The sequence below is a fragment of the Anopheles aquasalis genome, chromosome 3 (genome assembly GCF_943734665.1).
Source record: "Anopheles aquasalis chromosome 3, idAnoAquaMG_Q_19, whole genome shotgun sequence".
NCBI classification, from domain to species: Eukaryota; Metazoa; Arthropoda; class Insecta; order Diptera; family Culicidae; genus Anopheles; species Anopheles aquasalis.
This window is the reverse complement of record NC_064878.1, coordinates 49,958,549-49,978,859: the sequence shown is the minus strand read 5'-3', so window position 1 is coordinate 49,978,859 and position 20,311 is coordinate 49,958,549. Positions and strand designations below refer to the sequence as shown.

Genomic DNA, 20,311 nt, shown 5'->3' with positions numbered 1-20,311 from the left:
AGAATTAACATTCATTCAAACTTACCATTTGTGAATTAGCGGCTAACATGACATGCTCGCGAAATCTACCAACACCAACTTATTTAACTAGTACCAACCAAACAGCTACGATTCAGTGTTGCACAGCAGTCCTGTGTGTCGATTCACCAACGTACTGATAAACACACTGATGGCCTTATTAACCAAAAGGCCAAATACATTAAACCATTCTTATCAACATCAATGTGAGAATCACATCGTCGCAGATCCCAAACGAGTCAGTGAGTATGTAGATTTGTTTGTCATGTGCTAGACCGCTATATAGTTCAATAATGAAGGAAAATTACCTAAAAATAAATACTTTCTTTATGTGAAGCAATTGGGTAACGAATGGCAAATCGTAAAGAATAGAGAACGAAATCATGTTATATTTCTAGATTTAAAAAATCGCTAGCTATTTGTAAATATTTTGGGACTACTTAATCAAGCTATGGTCAAATGTTTCATTTGTGCTTGAGCCGGCTTCCGAGGAGCGAGAACGAAGATTGATTGGTTTATGCTATCGATTGTACATTGCCTGAGTCGTTCATTTGATCGCATTCCGAGGTAATTACTCATCGGCAGAATCTATGAGGAAAAAGAAGAATAATATTATCGGACACGCAGCACATATCGTTTCTTCGTCTATTTTACATACCTTTGGTGCAGCAGTTTCTTAATGTTTTGCTTCCAAACGAACAGGAAAAAGATCACTATGCCTGCAAGACAGTTCACACCGTCTATAACGTATATTACCCAGGATGGGTAAGGTGTATTCGTTTCAATCAATAACCAGCTAATTATTTCTAGCGACCAGAGTACACCCATGACGGCGAACAAGCGCAGATATAATCCAAACCTATCGATCACAAAGACAGAAAAGTAATATTACAACCCTCGTTTTGGTACTTATTTACCCGAGACAAACCTGTTGCGATTCTCTTCCAACGTTGCGTGGTGTTCCAAATTGTCGTTGTTCATAACAACATTGGTGCGATCGTTTTGGTAAACGCGTTTGGCGGTGATAGCCAAAAGGAATATGTTCGTACTGATAACTAGCATTAGGAAACATCCTTCCTCCTGAAGGAAACATCCTTCCTCGCCAATGTTCGGTCGTAGATTGTAGTTTATAAGCTCCGTATGATCGAAGAGAAGTATCAACAAAAGAAGTAGCAGCGGTACACCCCAAGCGTATAGAGAATAATACAGAAACTTTCTCCGTTCACTGGTCCGCCCACAACTTCCACCGAATGTCCAGCAAATATCGAAGGACATGATGTTGATCCAAAAGAAGCTGGCCATCAACGTAAAGTATAATGAATATGCAGAGATCAAACACATATTGGACTGATACTCGTAAATATCCATTCGCGCTAAGCCCAGCAATAAATATGATACCGCGAGTGCTGCTACAAAACACATCAGTGACTTCCCGGACACGTTCTGTAGCTCCGGTAGAATAGCATACACCACAAAGGTGGCCACGAGAAAGGGTAACGATACCAGGAAGCCTTCGAAATAAACAAAATAAAACGGTACGCTCAATTTTGTTTTTCCGTAATCAATTTCTACTAACAAACGTATCTCGATTTAAAGTCTTAAAATCTTTCGCACTTACCAAAGGCATACATGTGATGTGACAAGTCGTTTATTTCGGGCTCACAGTATGCTGCCAGGAACTCGCCCATTTCGTTCACTGGTTGCATACAAAATTGGGGATAGTTCAAAATATATCCACTTAAGCTTAAATCTCCTTTCTGGGAAAATGGATTCACAAAATTATAGTTAAGGTTTAAACTTTTTAAAATTTTAACCCTACCGCTGTGCATTTACCGTTGTTATTGTGACTTCATCTTGTTCCAGCGTCAACCATGCTCCGCCACAGGCAGGTTCTTCTAAAAGCAAGTGATACCGCGTATCTGTGGCCAGGTTTCGTATGGAATTGTTTTTACCGAACGCATCAGATACATTGGCATAGAGTTCGGTCGGCCATTCTTCGGCCTCACAAACGTATATACATTGACGCACAAGGCAAATGCAACCTCGCCGCTGCACATCTTCATCTTGAAAATACTGAGATGGACTGTAGTGCACTCCATCGTAGTCGATATTTCCATCTGCATCGATTGTTCCTTTGGAGATGTCTACTGATTCTTCTTCGGAACATAATTCCTCCATTGCATTTGCTTGCAAGCTCAATGAAAGCAGCACCACAAACCATTTCCACAAACTCACTCTTAAGTGTAACGTGTACACCATTTCCACAATAGTTAAACGAAACACTTCCTATACTTTCTGTTCGGCAGTGAGTCGAATCGCAGAAGCACTTTACAGACGATCTTTTCCGACAACTCTGCAAGGCGACGATCACTAACAAACTGAATGCCGCAGTAAAACCATATGTCTCAACGCACTTTCTCTCTTGCTCCCTATCGCGGGATGTCACGGGATTCCCAAAATAACGGATTCGTAAGTCTCGCGTTCTAAATGGATTCATTTACGAGCTACGGTTTGTGGCCGGCTCGGCCTATCAGTCAACTGTTCATCTATCAGTCAAATGTACTGATCTTTCCTTCTTCCTCCATTTGCTCTCGTTCTTTGCAAGAGAAATAATATTTATGTTGTATCGCTCTCGCTCTCATTGCGGTGGTCGTGCCTGCCGATGGTGGTCAGCAACTCTCGCCAATGATCGCGATTTGGACCGGCAGCTGCACCACTTTGCCACTTTTGTTTTGTTGTTGTTCTCGGCGTGGAGTTATGCTCACTATCCGCAACAACGCGGGATTCAAATTAATTTTAACCTCCTAGCCAAAGCATAATAGAGTACTGCCACTGCCAAACTATCCCAAATGGATGGTGAGTTTGTTGATGTAATGTAGACGTAACCATTACAAAATACAATGCCACGACCACGAGAGCATCTGCTATACCTACAATCGGTACGTTATCTAATGACTTGAGTTACAACGAGCGATTAGATTTTTTAGCTGTTATTTGAAAACTCAATCGCAATTAATAAACCATCAAGCAATGGGCCAGCTGCTGCCTACATTTACTGACCCTGACCGACCCCCGAACTGTGATCCCCAGCATGGTGCCACACATATGCCCCATCGTCACCCATGCTATCGCTCATAATTCGAACCAAATGTGATTGCAAAAATCGAATTATCATCTAGCGGCTGCAGCCAGCGGGTAAGGCCAGCCGGAAAAAGCGCAATCCGAGCAATCATGACGCGTGACGCTTGTGATGGACTATCCCACTCCACACCTCCTCCCAGCCCCCCCTTCAACCCGCAGAAAAGGTGCAATAATTGAATTTCGAACAAAATCAAACGCTGATTGACGGATGTCCAACCGGATGGTGAGCAATTTCAGTCAATTAGCAGCCTGCCATGCGAGCGTTGCTCCGAGAGCCAAAAACACGCATGGAACGCTCACCATTTGAGGGCCATAAAATATTAATTACAATTTTATCATTTGATTTGCAATTAACGTCCACTTGTGACCTTGAAACCGTGGCATGGTCATCATGGAATCGTGGGTGTCTAGGGGGTTGAATTAACTCATGTTTGCTAATGCTATGCCGGTTCACTGTCGACGTCATTTGCAAACACACGCATTGCTTTCAATTCATACGTAAAAGAGCCCTTTGGAACCGCAAATTCACTCGTAAACGAATCAATCGAGAAGCACAACACTCGCTTCTTGCTTATCAAGAGACTTCGGGAACGCGCTGTACGTTGTAATGACTCCGTGGAGGGTGGTTCATGGATTTACACTTTATTATCTCTGTCAGCTTCACACCAGCGCCCGCTGAGGGGGTTGTTTGGCCGTTTTTATGAAGCTCCGAAAGAATGGTGTCAGTACCTTTGCATACCGCGCGAGTGCCACAGTTATTCTCCCAAAAATTCCCAGCAGCACCAAGCGGTCGAAAAGAGATAAACCGTGCTCGATTGCTATTATTACTGCACGGATTCACACGGCATTTCAGGAGGATTCGGTGGAAGGTGACAAGGGCGGAGTGACGTTGGAGAGAATTAAAATGTTTCCCTTTTGGTGGCAATCAGGGGGTGAAGCTTTTAAATAACGCTTCGGAGTTCACACCTGACTTTGGGGATGCTGCGCTGCTCCCTTTTTGGTCAATATTTACTCCCCCAGGTGGGCCATTGTGAGGGGATTTAGCAAATAGAGAGGAAGGGAGTTCCACCAGTTTTTTTCCCGTTTTGGTTTTAATTCTCTGCAAACCATTCCAGTGTTGATCTTTCTCCGTCGTTATTGTTTTACCTGCGCTCTTTATGATATCGGTTTTCCAATTGCCATCCCCACCTCACGATGAAACAGATCCTTTTATTTCATTCCACCATCTGCCATTTGCCGTTTGCTGTTTATTGATCGCGTTTGACGCGCATTTATTACTTTGCTATCATCGAGCCAATGATGAAACAGTCGTGCAGAGGAATGTTTTGCTTGCTGCTCACGATATGCGCTATTGTTGTCGGTGAATGTTGTTTGTCCATGTAAAGGGTGGTTGCTGGTGTTGCTCTTGGTGGTCAAAACCCAAATTCGAACCTTCCTCTCAATGCAATCAAGCACAGCGCAATAAACGCTTTGCAATCCGGATCGGATCCTTAGAAACATCAAACAATCAGCATGCAATCATTCCATCGGAAGAGGAAAGGGGTTCATAATTTTCTATTAAGATAAGTGAAAAATCAATAACCGGGTCGCTGATCCGGTAGCAGACGGATCGTTCCGCTGAGTTAGTGGCCCAAGGCACTGAGAAAAGCGCACGCTCCCAGGCACCCTGTGTGGCGCAGGCAACGTGCCAAATGAAGTGCAAAATATGCGTCATAATGAAACTGCATCAATGTGTTCCACCGGTGCCGTTGGACCGTCGGATCGTATCGTTTGGTGCAACGACCTATGCCTGCGCCTCGATGGTGCACCTTGGTATCCTTTAAATTAAATGAAACGCAAACGACGTTACCGACAACCCGAGTCAGGCCTAGTTCTGTATATCCGGGAGGCGATAGAGTCGGCCATTGACCATTGCTGTGCTGTGCTGTGCCGTGGCCATGTCTGGAGGCTATGCTTGCCGTGTCTGTGCCACGGATCACAACGCGTCAGATGCACGTGTGTTCCGGCGTGCGTCACCAATCGGTGATGCTCATCGTTCTCGCCCGGTACGAACACTCCCGGTTGGCCACACTAAATGATGGGGATAAATAAAACCCTGGCCGGCTGATTAGCGGTGGCTTGTTTGCGCGTAAACAGGATCAAGCTGTTTGAACTGGCAGAGTGACCACGAGGTTAGGAGTGTAATAGACGGGTTCAACTTCAATTTCAGCTCCCCTGCTGCTGTTAGCTTCGCAAGCGCACCACATAGATCAACGCCGTGACAGGACAGGAGCCACGGCCACATTAGTGCATATTTTATGGTCGGTGTTAATGCGAGAATGGTCACGATGGTGGTGGTTACGTTGACGCGTCCACGAGTGTAGCGTGTGGCCAAGAGTGATCTCTCGTCTGTTTCATTCATTTTTTACACAAGCTTCTCATTTTTTTGGCGCACAACTCACAGATGGTCACCCTAAAAGCGCTCGGTTGCTGACGATGATGGCTGGTCATAAAACAGGGAGACTTCCTTTAGCCAGCAGCTCCATTACAGTGGCACGGGATCACGCAGAGCGTCCTCGTCGTTGCAGCTGCATTAAGAAATTATCTGCAACAGTATAGCACCAGCGAGCACCGCGTGATGTCTTTTTTTTCTTTGATGTGCCCACCCTTACCATCCTGGAATCATCTAGCGATTCATCTGGTGCCATCATACATTGGTAACATATTCGGGCACGTTTTCACTGCGACACCGTCCATACAACGTCGGTCGCCCCATGGCTTCGCTTCGCTTATTAGCAACCACAAATGTAAGAAGAGAAGAGCGACGCCAAATGGCAACGGAACTGAACGGGAAACGATATGAAGTCATCATCGCAGGGGGAGATCGGGATGGAGAAGATGAAGTTTCGGTTGGTCGCTTGGAGCACATGCATGGTGTGTGAAGCGCTCGCTTTCAATGTCTGCCAAGCACGAAAACCTCATTCTATCAGACCAATCGAAGCGGGGCAATGCCATTTGGGTTCGCTACCGTGCCTCCCTTCGGCCGGTTTCCATGCTGTCTTTTGTAACAGGAGAAAGAGAGACAGTTCGATAGACAGACTGTTGGGAGTTCGCTTTTTCGAAGTTGCCGGCTGTGCAAAGTAGTGAAGCCAAGTGGCTGGCCCGGACTGAGTACTGTAAGTATGATAAACTAGCTTTTGATACGCTCGTTTTGGTTTGGGAACTGTTGCAGGTGTGCTTCGTGAGGACTATCTTGTCTCACTGTGTGGATATAGGTGTATGTGTCGCAAATCAATCAAGCCAACAACAGCGAGTCGGGAGACTTTAAATGGATTGCATCAGCTAATGGAGACGCCAGGTAGCAGGTGTTTTTTTTTAAATTCGGAAGCTTTTCAAGAGTATATTATCACATATGTGTCGATCAGTCTCGGCAAACAATGTTGCAACTCGGATCTCTGGGGTTGATTAGTTTTGTTAAAAGGACAGTAACAGACAGTCGATTGCTTTTCTTATGTTGAATTACTGAATTTGGAAGCTTCATATTTTTACAAAACAGAGATTGATTGATGTTTCAAGCTGTTCTACGAAGTTTTACACAAAAAATCTATAAAAGAGGTACATGTAAAAGGTGGAGCTAAATTTAAAATGTGTCATGGCTAAATTTAAAATGTTGTCTAGAACATCAATTAGACCATTCAAAAAATAGATCTATGAAGTAATTTGAGTTAAATTTGTTAAATTTTGACGAAAGTAACAAACAATTTAGTTAAAGGTTTGGAAACGATTTAGTCTCCGTTTGTTGTGGGTGTTGGAATGCCTGCGATTGGTGTTCTTCGTTAATCATTTTTCGTTGTAACTAAAGTATTTTTGATCATTTCCAAACTTTTTTATAGCAATTTTATTAGTGCACTGACAAAATAATGATAATAATATTGGCTTCGCAATTGAAAGCCTTTCTTAAATACAGACTCATCCCATTCGTAGATAGACGGCGTGCACCAGCATCAAACAACTGTCGATTAACTGTCGGACAGCCAGTTTCACTCGTCGTTATCAAATGCCATTATCATACAATTCAATGATACCAAGTAGCAGCATGAAAATATCGAGTTACTTTGGCACCACCCCGTGATCTCTACCTCTCCACCGCATTCGCTCGCTGCGGATGGATAAAGCTGCTTAGAAAGTGGCAACATAAAAAAAAACCGAATAAAAAACAAGCTGGAATCGAAATCATTTCATCATTAGCATAGCCCATGCAATAAAGTGCCCCAATTTGACCGGCGTAATACGAAAAGTTTTGACCCCGATCTTATAACTCCATTTGCCCCCTCCGGAACCGTACTCGCAGCCACTAACGCACCCGAAGAAGGATGTGACTGAAGGCAACGAAGGAAAAAGGCCGAAAAAAAGAATACCGATTTCAAATGCCGGCACTGGATGGAGCATCATCACAGCCAAAAAACTGTTTGACACCAACGAAAGCAGAAAAAAACGCAGGAAAGTCCTCAACGAGTCTCCGGCACTCCCACAAAAAAAAAAGAAGACAGCAGAAGCAAGTGAAGCATTTTCTCAACATTGTTTTCCACCTAGCCACAGGCCACTCTCCTCTCTGTTCTTCCCAAGTCCGTGCGCCTCATTTGTAGTGGAATTGAAAATGAAAATTCAAAAGTTTGTGAAACATTGGGCTCCTTCTCCTCCTCTTCCTTCTACTTCTGTTTTCGGTTTGCTCCTTCCGTGATCTTGGCGTTTGGCTCCTTCACGATCGCACAATCCGGCGAAGGTCGTCGCGGGCGCGCTGGGTAAACTTTGCTTTTTCCCACCGTGCCAGTTGTTGGGACTGGGCGGAAGAGTGTGAGAAACCGAGAGAAGGCAAAGACAACATCAGTACCATCACGAAGGAGCATCGATTCGCACAGAAGGTGCGTGCAAGTTGGGTGAAAATTTTCCTGCGCTTGGTGTGAGCGTTTTTCTCCTTCTTCTTTTCATCCCATTTTTCTCTTCGTCTTCTCCGTCAGATTGTTCCCCAAGATTGGTGTTTGGTGTGTGTGTTGGTTTTTGCTGCGAACTTTAAACTTGTTTTTTTTAAAAACATCTTTTCCACCTCCACCAGTAGAGATGCTGGCCCAAGATGCTGCTTCTGCAGCAGCTAGATGGCTGGTTGGCATGAAAATGAATGTTTTAACATCTACTTCCATTTTGCGTGAAACCGGGGAACAGGAAAAACATTGGGAGGTTTCGTTGTGGGAAGTAAAATGACTTCTTATCGGAGGTGGAAAGAGGGGGAAAATTTTGATTGAGTTCGAAAAAGCAAAACAATTACATTAAAGTTCCTACCGGCATGGGGCACAACGCTGTAACAACAGTCGTTCCGTGGTCGATTCTCATCGTCAAGTCATTGGCCCCTCGCGACCAGCGACTTTGTGCGGCGAGAGCTGATGAATGACTTTGGTTGACCCCTCCGGTGGCCAAATTGGAATGCCAATTGGATTGGCAAAAAATGAGCGGAAAGAAAAACGACGGCGAGGATAGCATATTTTATGTTCAGGATTTAAAAATGAGCATCTAGAAGAGGAAGCAACTTCGTTGTTCGTTTTGTTGTGTCGTTGGGCTCTAAAAACAAGTGTCATTTGGCCACTGGCTTGGCGTGTGCAGTGGGTTGAAAACGCGACAGACTTAAACACGCCACGTGCGCTCCATTCGGTCAACTGACCACCATCAGCGCTCTCCTGATCTGACCTAGCACTGAAAGGAGTGTCTGCTGATGCTGCACGCGATCAGAATAACTTGTCTTGACGTCGTTCGGCGTAAAGTATGATAATTTCACCATTTATTTTGGATGAATAATTTGTTCCAACTTCGTTCGGCCCGGCCGCTAATGAGCTAAGCGGAATTTGCAAGGAAGGAGCTGCGTCTCGGCTAGAAAACATTTGCAGCATAATAATTAGTGTTCTTTCGGGCAACGTTCGTTTCTTTCGGTTTACTCTCTCTTACCATTAGTGGCGTGAAAGTCGCGGAAAAGCAGCATGATTCCTGGATGGTAGAAACGGTCACAGCATCCCCCGTTCTTCCCGAAAGTCCAAAACCATCCGGTCGCTGGATGATCGCATAATGGCCATCAATTTCCCCGTATCATTCCATTTCCCGGACAGCTCTCACAGATCGAGCGCTGAAAGTTTCTTTGCAACTTCTCGGGATGAGTTCTGCTGAAAGCTTCCTCCGTTTTCCTTGTTTCTCTGGGGACAACTAGCCAGCGAGGCCTCGAGGCCACGAGAGTCAATTAATAACAGCGCGGGTAAGGAAAGTTTTTATGCCACCCCTGGGAAGACCCTGCCCAGCGCCAACGATCGATCGAATAAATGAAAAAAATCATTCAGAATTGGGTTCCAAAAGTGTTGGCCCCCCAAGTAAAAAAAAAAACACACACCTTACGGTCGTTCTGGTGTTCAACAAAATGGGCCGTGCATGTGTGACACGTGTGCAAGGTACGCCTTTTGCCATTTGGCCGCGCAAATGGTGGTCCGGTTTCCGATTCCCACGAGTCCCATCATTTCACTGTTTGCTTGGTTTTCTTGAGGAGGTAGGTACTTCCCGTGTGCTGTTCGTTGCGGAAAAAATATTATATTGCTTATCGGGATGCCCCTTGCATCGAATCGTCCTTCCTGCTTCCCCAGAAGGGAGAGAGAGAGAGAGAGTGGGGCAAAAAAATCGAGTAATTTTTCATCGATAAAGACAGTCCAACAGAGAGATAGAGAGCAGTCCAACTGACAGGACTGGCGGTGGAACACAAGCGGAAAACACAGTTCCACCAGTCACTCTTCTTCTTCTCCCCTCTCCCTGTCAAATGGGAATCCACCGCACGGGCAAGGGAGTAATAAAGTCATAAAGTGTCAACCTGCGATCGTAAAAAGATGAAATGTGGTGCCGCTGAAAAGTGTACGCCGATACGACACAGAGAGAGATTGGGTGTGTATTTGTGTGCATCCTCCTCCCACCCCACCTCACGTGGTAAACAAGCATCCAACAAGCGATGTTTGCTCTCGACCACCGCACGAGCGCCCCAGCCAGCATCCAGCGGTGGCGGTACGTTAGCTGTTGATATCGTCGTACATCTCCGGACGATCCATCCACACCAAAATGATGATTATTGCCAGTTTATGCAACCGTTTGATGGAGCGGTTGAGGGTTCACTCTCCGGGATGTTCCGGGATGTGACGGAAAAGGCATTTTCCCTTCGCCTCGACACCGAGCAGGCCAAGTTACTGATGATCGTTAAAAGCAAGGTTTTTCTATTTTCAGTTCGATCAAAGCAAGCATCAGCAGGAGTAGAAGCAGTAGCAGCATGCGGCATCCTCGCCCGCTGAGATGAAGCAATCAAATTAACCACTTCAGTTGGTGCGATGCAGTGGAATGTGAGTAATTTGCTGATGAAAAGTCGCAGCCAATTTGTGCAGTGTGCGCAGATCATTAAATGGAAAGAAAAGGACAGGATGGCACCACGCTAGGTCATAGAGAGCAATGTGAAGCAATAAGACGAAACAGAAGGAAGATGTAATTATTTCTGATACTACTAAAGACACGGTGAATTGATAAAGAAACTTGCTAATGGATGAGTGCTTATCATTATTTGCTCAATTGGATGTCGTTGTCGTTAATTTACTTCAGATCATTGTGTGCATAGGAGATGTTTAGTTTCTTTTTATTGAAGCACTCAACCAAAGATTGATAAGAACAATTAGAACCAACAAGAAGCATCACTCAGAGATTTCTCAGAATGTAAATATCAAATGTAATCACTGTTAAAACATTGGAATTCAATCTCTCTGGGATCTACTTCCGCACAAAAAAGGCACAGATCACAGTTCAAGCTAACAACAATTATTTTTTAATCGTAATTGAGAGGAATCTCTTCAAAGATGAACTGTAAGACTGGCATTTAACATTTTTAAGTCACCTTTTGATTGTAGAGCACTGCACAGGTCGTCTATTGAACACAGCATTTACAACGAAATCAAATAAAGCAAAAGAATAATCTTTCGAATGCAAATTCCTCCAATAATGCTGCCTCAGGTTTACCTTCGAAAAACTATTACTAGGCCATTGTTGCAATGCTCTGCAATTTCCCTCGTCAGAACTACAATAAAATCCATTTAAATCCAACGCTGAACCTGAAGTAAAGGGCTTGAAAATGAACGTTTGATGCTTCCGGTAGGAGCTGACAGGCATTCCCTACCCTACCTTCCAACCGATTCCATTAGCCATCCGATTGCGGACCGGAAAAAGAGCAGCAATGGAGGTCTGCAACGGTAACACGATAACGAAATCAGGTTTTCCGGTTCCCGGCCGGAATCCCGGGGGCCTCGCACAAATGGTCATTTATTATTTAAAGGGCAGCAATTAAATCATTTCATCCGAACACGTTCCGGTTGGTATCGGACCTGGGTCCGGGGCGGCACTTTGACCATTGAAATGAAGGATTAATCCTGGCAAAATCCTTCGCGAATGATTTTGCAAATTGTTTTCCCTTTTTCCCCCGCGCAAAGTTTAGAAACGGTGGAGTGGTCTTCCCAAGAGACGAATGAAGATGACGCTTTCCATCTGTCATAACAAATTGCGCACCGTGATGGAACAAGGTAACCCAACGAATCCACAGCTAACGACAACGATTCTGAGCATCGTCAGGGGACATTAATGTTGCTTATAAAAAAAAAGAAAAAGTCGAAAAAAGTGATGGCCGCCAATTAAAACCCTCTAATCACCGTGCACTTACAATGTGCGTCGGTTGGTTTTGTGGTTTTGTGTGCTGGTGACTCGTTACACTCGCCCGTCTGTTGGAGGCTTATCCACTTGGTCACGTTAGCCCGGAGGGAACTCGATAACGGCCACCCGTTTATGTGTTTGCTACTTGCCCTCCCCCAGCCTCGGTCAGGACGGTCGTCGGGTGTGCTAATGAGAGGGTAACCTCTGTTTTGGTGATTTTCTGACTCATTAACCAGCCTTTGGCGAGTGGCTCGGTAACAGCCTCCCGCTGATTGCTGATGGAGTGGGAAAGGAAAGCCCGTAAGCCAGGGTTCGGTTTCCCAATTTGTATGCTTAGCTACGTGTTCAACCTTTTCATCGCCAGAGGGCCCGAGGCTGTTACCGAGCTCCTCTGTTCGTTCGTTGGTATTGTGCTGTGCTAATCTGTGAACCACCGCGAGTACTAACAGTCGATAGATGGTGACAATGTGACGGGCAGGACGGGTAGTACATGCAGTACAGGAACGTTTAAGCGGTTTATGTTGGAAACATGCGCTCAGTGCGTGCATATGTTGTATGTAAAAATGTAACGTATTTGTGTGTTAAAGTGTGTGCATCGTGTTAATAAATCGCTGAAGGGGTGTATCATTAGTTTAAGGGAAATTCGTTACAACTTCAGGACAACCAGCGAGATGTTAGTGATTCATTTGTTTGATGCTTCTTTAGAATATGAATACACGATACTTTAGTTATGCAAAATAATGGCGTCCAATTTGAAGGAAACATTTCTGAATAGACGTGTTAACGAGTTAGAAGTGTTCCTAGATCCAAGATTGGGTGCCTGAAATACCATCTTATACAAATTATCTGCCCCTTGAATGTTTCTACGTTTCGCTTCCAAATGGTGAACGACAAGAAATCATCAATTTTGTAGTGTAATCGTGGCCACTCGCATTGGCCGTTGTCGTCGTCAAAGTCACGGCGTCACGACGTCCACCATCAACCATCAAGCATCTGGTAGCATTTAGCGAATTTATGAAATCCATTAATTTCCACCTCCTTTGGCCACGGCCACCATCGAAGACTAATGGATGACCATTTGTTTGCCCTTTCGACTCGCTACCTACCCTCTACACCTCCCTTCCGCCACTCTCCTCTTCACTTGACCTTTCACCGATCATTGCGTGGACGGTTTTTGGAAGGATGATGGATTTTTCATAATTTTCCGTCATTTCCTTACCAGGGATCTACCACTCAGGGACACTCTGCGGCACCAGGGAGCAGAACACGCGAACACGGACGTAGTGGTCATTAAATAGACAGTTGTTTCGAGAGGAACACACAGTTTAACAGTTAACGACACCATTAACCTGCGCTGAACCTGCGTGTGCCAGCTCTCGCAGGTTGTTTGCAGGCGACAGCCAGAGCATGGAAGGAGCTGGGGGCAAGCGATGGTTTGATCTGCGGACGTCTTCACCGCCAACCGAGCCAATTACGAACATGTCACGTTCATGTACGCGCTCTGGAAGGGGACCAGTGGGCCAATTTCTGGTTTGCTGCCAGCCCCAGGAGAGAACCTCTGGCTTGTTCCGGTGCGGCTGGAGCGGAAGGGACTTTCCTTCTGTGTTTATGCGTGGCGTCGAGTCAGCCGAGACGTCAGAGTGGCTGTACTTTCTTTCTTTTTTGGCGTGCTGCTCGCGTTTTTCGGTGTAACTGGCCAGCCTTTGTACTGTCAACGAAAATATTTTCTTATCATTATGTCTTTGATCATGGCGGCACTCGAGAGAGACTGAGGGAGAGGGCTGGTATCCGGTGGGGGGGGGGGGGGGGCGTGCGGTGCTATCGGTTGGTTGGCTGGCTTCATCAACAGACGCCCATGACGGTGTGCTGGGGCTAAAGTGGGGTCTCCAAGACACACAAAAAGATCTACTATCTTTCGGTTGTCGGGTCAGGTTGCGATGGGCACCTTGTTGCCCACCTAGGGCGTTCGTTGGGGTAAACGTCCTCGGCTGGATCGGTTGCAATGGAATGATAGCTTTGCAAAGGATCTAAAGCAATGCTCTGGCTTTCGATGATTCGATTGGAGCCAAGTGGGGCCAACGGAAGCAGCGAATGAACTGGAAATCCCTGGAAGAAGACGCGTCTTCCACCTGTGGAGTCGCATTCGATTCCCAGGCGTTTGGTTTGGTTGCTTTCGTATTCGACCGTAAATCCATTCCGGGACAGTGAATAGAGATTCAAATTAGAAAGGGTAAAGCTTTCCAAAAAATAGAAACAAAACTTATCTTTTTTTGAATTTGTGTTCCCATATTTATGCGAATCTCGTCTAGGAATTAATTCGGGATTTTATGCAAAAGAAAAATGTATTAAACCAAAGCACTATACTTTAAAGCACTCTGCTTTTTATGTTTATTTTACTTGAATGTACAATCAAAAGCATGTTATTTAAGTGTCTAGCAATCATTACTGCATGAAATAAAATAAACGTCTTTCGTAGGAAGGGCTTGCAAATGTATCAGCAGCTTAAAATGGTCATGTGTCCAACAATTAAACTCGTCTTAAATCGTTTTATCCGCTTAATACTGACGTTGTTGACGCATAAACCAGAAAATGACTGACTAAGTGACTATTTTCCGCTAACGAAAACCACTGGAATGAGCTGCAGCATCAATTGAGTATTAGTTTTGTGGACGAACCATTTCGCTGGAATTGAAATTTTCCACCAATTTGGATCTGACTCTATTCCTTTTGTAAAAATTTCTCAAATGGATGCTCCTGACCTGTTCCTGTTGTTAGATATTGTTCTGTGAGTTGGAATATTGAGTTCGCGCAGGAACGGTTCCAGCAAAGCTCCTATTAAAATACCAACCGCGAATACGAGAATCGAGACCCTTTGTAGCGGAAAAGCGATTTTACTGTCTAAACAGATGCTATATCATTGATCCAGAAACACAATTTAAATCAACCTCAGCATCACAATAAAAAAGGGAATTCTCTGTTGTTTCACAGCTAGTATTGAAATAGCATGCACTAGCGCGCGATACGTGCGCGATAATAATACTCGTTGCTAACAATCGCGACCAAACCAACGATCCCAACCGGATTGTAGAGAATTGTGCTCTACCACGGGAATGCCACGGTACACACCCAAGCGCTCCCAGCGTTGCCAGCGGTTCAATCCAATTAAACAAAATTTATGATAATTTTTAATAAACTTTAAACCATTAATTACGCTGCACACATCATTATCGTCGGCATGATTCGGTGCTGCTGTTGCTGCTGCTGTTGCGCAGTTGTTCACTGGTTCCTGATGATGTGCTCTGCACGTTTTTCGGGAAATCTGCCACGATGTTTGCTACTCTGTTGCACTACGTTCCGGGTACACGATAGACTGTCGGTTGGTTTGCTCGCAAGCATCCTGGAGGCGGAGGTGACTCCCCTACCCACTATCCTGTCGGTTGGCCGCGTTGAGGGAATTGTTTCTGTTTTTTCGTTGGTCGGTTTTGTTGCACTTTGTCAGTCCGCGTTCCACGGTAGCGCCACTGGTGGGCCACTTTGCTGTGTCACCGTTAATTGAGTGACAGCTGTTGGTGTTGAGCGTGTGTTGAAGTGTGGCAAAAATTATGGTTTAATGTTAATGATGTACGCACGGCATCACGCTTTTCAATTTGTCGATCGTTCGAGCGTGGCGCATTCTGGGGGGAAATGGGATGCTTTCAGCGCATTTTACTCATGAGCTCCCGTGCCGGGGGTTGATTGATTGTTTTCTATAAATTGTGACAATTCATTGAAAGGATGTTGCTGATTGATCCTGTGGTGCAGTCGGAAATATCTCCCTTTAAACAAAACCGACCCGAAAAAACACCACAAACTTTAAGCTTTGCGCAGAGTTCCGTAGAAGAGGATAAAAAATGAAGACATTCTTTCACGAACGGTCTCACGAACGCACCTCATCGGCATCATCAACCATCTGACCTGATCCGACCAGAACCTCGCCGTTTCAACACTTTGGAGCTTTCGTCTTTCGTTTTCTATCGATTGGTGAGGCGGTCGCAAAGCCGGTACGATAGGACGAACGGAAGAAAACAAGCTGATGATGGCGATGATAAGTGCTTTTCACTATTATCCACCTTCCCCTGTCGCCCCTTTTCCCCTTCCCTTTGCACTATTGTGTTGCCTAGCATGTGAGTGTGTGTGGGTGGACGCCTTCCGATGCCAATCAACAACCAACCTCATCCGGATCCACCACCTACGGGCACCTACGGTTATCGATAAAACTTTCACCTCCCGCTCCTCGGCTCTGCTGCAGGCTGCTGTTGCTGCTGGACGCTTCCGGGTAAGTTGAGCGAAGTTCGCTTTCAAGAAAGTGACGAGCCGAAAATGACGATACATTATTATGAGCCCAGCCAGGCGCTACCACCAGCAACAGGATAATCTTTCCGTTGGCTTTCGACGATAGAGCTATGGCAGCGTCTCGGTTCGGATCGTGCACCGAGGGTGTTTCTCGTGTTGTTCTTTCGAAAAAGGACTGGAGTGGAAACAGCCGAACCGTTTGGTTGCCATGTGTATGTGGCTCGATTAGAGCGAGTTTGATCCCAAGAGTTCATCATTTGACTTTCTTTCGAGTTTGCAGTGAAGGGTCAAAAGGTATGATAGGAAACTTTCTTTGATTTTAGTCATCGTGTTTTGACCGTTGAAATGTGATATTCACTTTTGGAAAAAGCATAATTTGTTTAGCAGAAATTAAAAAAAAAACAACGGGACGGGGCTTCAAACAATCCGTGCAGCTGTGTTGTTGTTCTTATTGTTATATTTAATATCCTTTATCCTTCTCTCCATCGCTCCAATATCATATTGACAATATATATATGGATTCATTTATATTTATAGTTATGTATAGTTACTGTCTTACTTTCACATATTTGTTGTCCCTTTTTATTCGCTTTCATTACCGTATGGTTATTTACTTCCTTTCGTCGAAAAGGAATTTAGAAGGTGGCTAAGGTCTGACACCTCAATGGATACTAGAAAAGCGTGGTTCATCGCCTTGTACGATGTTTCCCCAAAAAACCGCCGCAGTTTTCCCGTTTTTAAACTGATAAAAACAATCTAATCGACGCATTCGACTCCCCCACCCGGGCGGCTCATAATCCATGTGCTTCTCCATCACTTCTCTCGTTATCCTCGCCACCGTGGATCGCTGCGCTGGCATAAATACTCGATTAGGGATCTGAGTAATGGAGCATCGGCGGCAGATAATGTCACGCGTAGCTGCCAGAGATATGGCCCAACTGGCGCGGTCATTTGGTTTGATTTTTTTCTTCTTCAATCCACACTTCCAGCTTCCCCGTTCTGGTAACATACTGTATGTGACTGAAGGGGGGCTCGGGCCAGCCCAATTAGTAAATCATGGAAGTGGCGGTTAGTAGCGTCGAGTGCAACCGACGTGCTTACACACCAACACCGAGCGCATCGGTCGACCGCAATTACCAACGGACTTTGCATAATGCTATCAGGGGTCGGTTTGTTTATTTTCCATCCCCCAGGGGTTAAAGGTACTTAGGGTACACGCTTTCGAGCAGTGCGATAACGGAGCAACATTAACTGTGCCTAAGTCATTAGATTAGAGATAGGGGCTGTTAGGAGTGATGGGTGTTGGTGGTGGTCAAACGCGTTACACTGAAATCACAAGCACGATAACCGAGCGACAGAGGCGTAACATAATCGCACAACATAATTCGGTCGAGATTGATCAATCGAGTGCTTCACCAATCCAGCTCGAGCCGCGTATCGCGTTTGTAAAAGTAGAGTCGAGTGATACGAGCAGCGTAATAAATTCGTAGTTTCGTGTAAGTGTGTTGGGGGTTTGCTGCTGCTTAACTCAAATGCTAATCATTATTGGAATAAACTAAGCCCAGCCCCGGGATGCTGGCATGAACTGACGACAGCTACGAACTGTAGAACGCGATAAACCTGGCTAGCAACTGGCAAAACAAATCCACACAAGAGACAGGGAAAACAGTAACAGTTTGTGGTGCGCAGAAAGTATCGGTGCGGTGTGGCCTGGCTCCAAAAAAACAGGACACGAGAAAACGGGCGACAAATACGGAACGAACCTAACGAAGAACGGAACGTGAACGTGACTCGTGCCTACTGTCCCTTTGGATTACACATTAATATATGAGTTAGTATTTGCCTTTTTGCTGTATTTTTGATTACGAACGAACCCTTCCTACGTGCTCTATAGCTTCGCGAAGATCTTCGGGGATCGGTTTGATATGTACAGTGGATCACCCTCGTCGTGAAATGAATTGGATCAACCGTCGCCGTGTGATTCGCGTGAGTGAGGATCAAGCGATGCGACGGAACCTTCCCGGTGATCCTTTTAGTCAAATCCTAGCTACCAAGCCTGTCCAAGGGTCGCGTGTCCTTCTCGTCCGCGCTCTCTGTTCTGTCACATGATCCGGCACGATGTCCTTATATTTACACTGTTAACTCCACGGAGGAGTTTTAACGCGAAACGCGATAACGAGAGTGCGACCACGAACAATCCAGCCACACAGATGCACTCACACATACACATAAATAACATAAATCATAACCGTAAGCTCTCATTGTTTTGTATTCATAGCCGGTCGGTGGCAGCCCCCACCACCGGAGCGGAGGGTTGCCGGGTTTCTTTTCCCAGGAAGCGCTTTCGTTGTGGTGCAATTTACATGTTTCTTTTTTCTTCTTTCTGTTTTTTTCGGTGCACGTTCATTCGCACCACGCAAAATATGCAAAACGGCGCACCAGAGGCGGAGGAAAGGAGAGCCTAAGCCTAAGGGGACTAGGTTTGTATCGTGTTCCGCACCGTTTGTGTCGCCGCGGACACGAACGCTGGATTCCCTTACTATCTACGATACTATAGAATACTATTCGTTTCCCTTGATTAGAAGAACGTTTGATGTGTTGTTGTTGTTGCGGTTTACTTTTGTTGTTTGTTTGTTTCATTGTTTCCGTTTTTCTTTGTCTAAAAGATATTTTTGTTGGATAAATAGCTTTAAAACGGAGAAAGGAACAGGAAATTAATATACAAACGAAACCATAGCTAACTACCTCTCCCTCTGCCATATAAAACCCCCTTAGTGAGGGTTGAAACAATGGGACGACCAAACGGTCAACAAACAAACGATCGAGAAAATCGAGGAAATCGGGGGTTTAAAAGGTAACATCACAAACGACGACTAGCGCTCTATGAAGGGGTGGAGGGACAGATATGGTGAATAGATTAAAAAAAGCGCGATAACCTACGGCGTAACGGATGCGAAGCTGCTGCTGCTGCTGGTGCTGCTTACTGAGTGACGGCCGCTACCGCGGCCCCATTGGTAAGTGCCAGTCCCATCGAGGAAGACACCATTTTGAGTGCCGTGACCGTGGCACCGGGGTTGGATTTTGTGTCCTGTAAAAAGGAATCGTGAAGCAAGAACGAACGAAAGCAAAATGAGGACGAGCTCGTGGCTGGACGCGGGGTGGGGGCGATGGTGCTACTTACTATACTGACGGCCGTCATGATGCAGGCACGCGTCGTTTCACCCTTCAGCGTTGGTTCATCGCCCGGAAACCCATTGGTCAGCGGGGGCCCAGTGTCCGCCGGAGCCTTCAGCGGAGCCGTGTGGCCATCGGTCAGCGACGAGATGTCCTCGTTCGAGGACGCTCCCTGTAGACCTGTGAGCTCCGGTGAGCTGGATAGCTGCGGCTGTGATTGCGGTTCCTGTTCGAAGCGAAGCGAAAACAAAAAACGAAACAAAAAAGAAACGCCGGGAAGAAGCGGATTAGTGAGTGAGCCATTGACGTGATTAAAGTATGGGCCCGTAGATTAGTGCTACTGGCGCCGAGGGCCACTCCTTGGGGCAGTGGGCCCTTGTTTCTATGCTAGCGAGCGATTGTGGTGCTGTAGCCCATTCCGTCCTGGCTGATGGCAGGGTGGACACAATTTATTAGATCGACAAATTAGATAATGGATTTCGTTTTATCGTAAAACCGCGACGCCGTCACGTGACGTTTGGCCGATCATGGCGTGACAGTGGGGACCAAATGCACTGTTACTGAGGGGCCAGGACAACCAGGACGTAACTCGATGATGCCGAGAGTACAGTGGCAGGATTTAATGTAGAGATTCAAATAAATTCATGTAAAAGATTCGAATTTCTTCTAAAGAGAATATTTCCTTAATGCTTAATAATGTCCAATACTTTGAACTCATCAGCAGCTTACAGGACTAGCAAGAGGCATCGACTGTTACTGCATTCGTCCATCACTGGGCAATTATTGGTGGTTCTTTATTCTCTCTTCTATCCTTCGCCTCAAATCACTCGCACGATGGTCAACGGTACCATAGGCCACAGGGCAGGTTTCGGACACGGAAGCCTCCACGTTATCCTTATCGCGGCTT

The 20,311-nt window shown here is 45.6% G+C and overlaps 2 protein-coding genes across 3 annotated transcripts in view; both read right to left on the bottom strand.

Annotated features, from left to right (window-relative positions):
- Positions 1-495: 495 nt before the first annotated feature.
- Positions 496-2,277, bottom strand: LOC126576138 (G-protein coupled receptor Mth2-like). Its single transcript, XM_050237280.1, has 5 exons — positions 1,852-2,277; positions 1,637-1,775; positions 947-1,529; positions 677-877; positions 496-606 (listed from the first exon to the last, which is right to left on the bottom strand). The coding sequence occupies exons 1-5, from the start codon at positions 2,275-2,277 to the stop codon at positions 594-596; spliced, it is 1,362 nt and encodes a 453-aa protein (XP_050093237.1). The 3' UTR covers positions 496-593.
- A 14,432-nt stretch (positions 2,278-16,709) lies between these two features.
- Positions 16,710-20,311, bottom strand: part of LOC126574761 (AF4/FMR2 family member lilli) — a 65,496-nt gene continuing 61,894 nt past the window's right edge. For both annotated transcript variants that reach the window (XM_050235116.1, XM_050235117.1), the window contains exons 10-11: positions 19,412-19,630; positions 16,710-19,318 (exon numbers count right to left, since the gene is read on the bottom strand). In XM_050235116.1, coding sequence (XP_050091073.1) covers positions 19,211-19,318; positions 19,412-19,630 — 327 coding nt within the window. In that variant the 3' untranslated portion in view covers positions 16,710-19,210. The remainder of the gene's footprint in view (positions 19,319-19,411; positions 19,631-20,311) is intronic.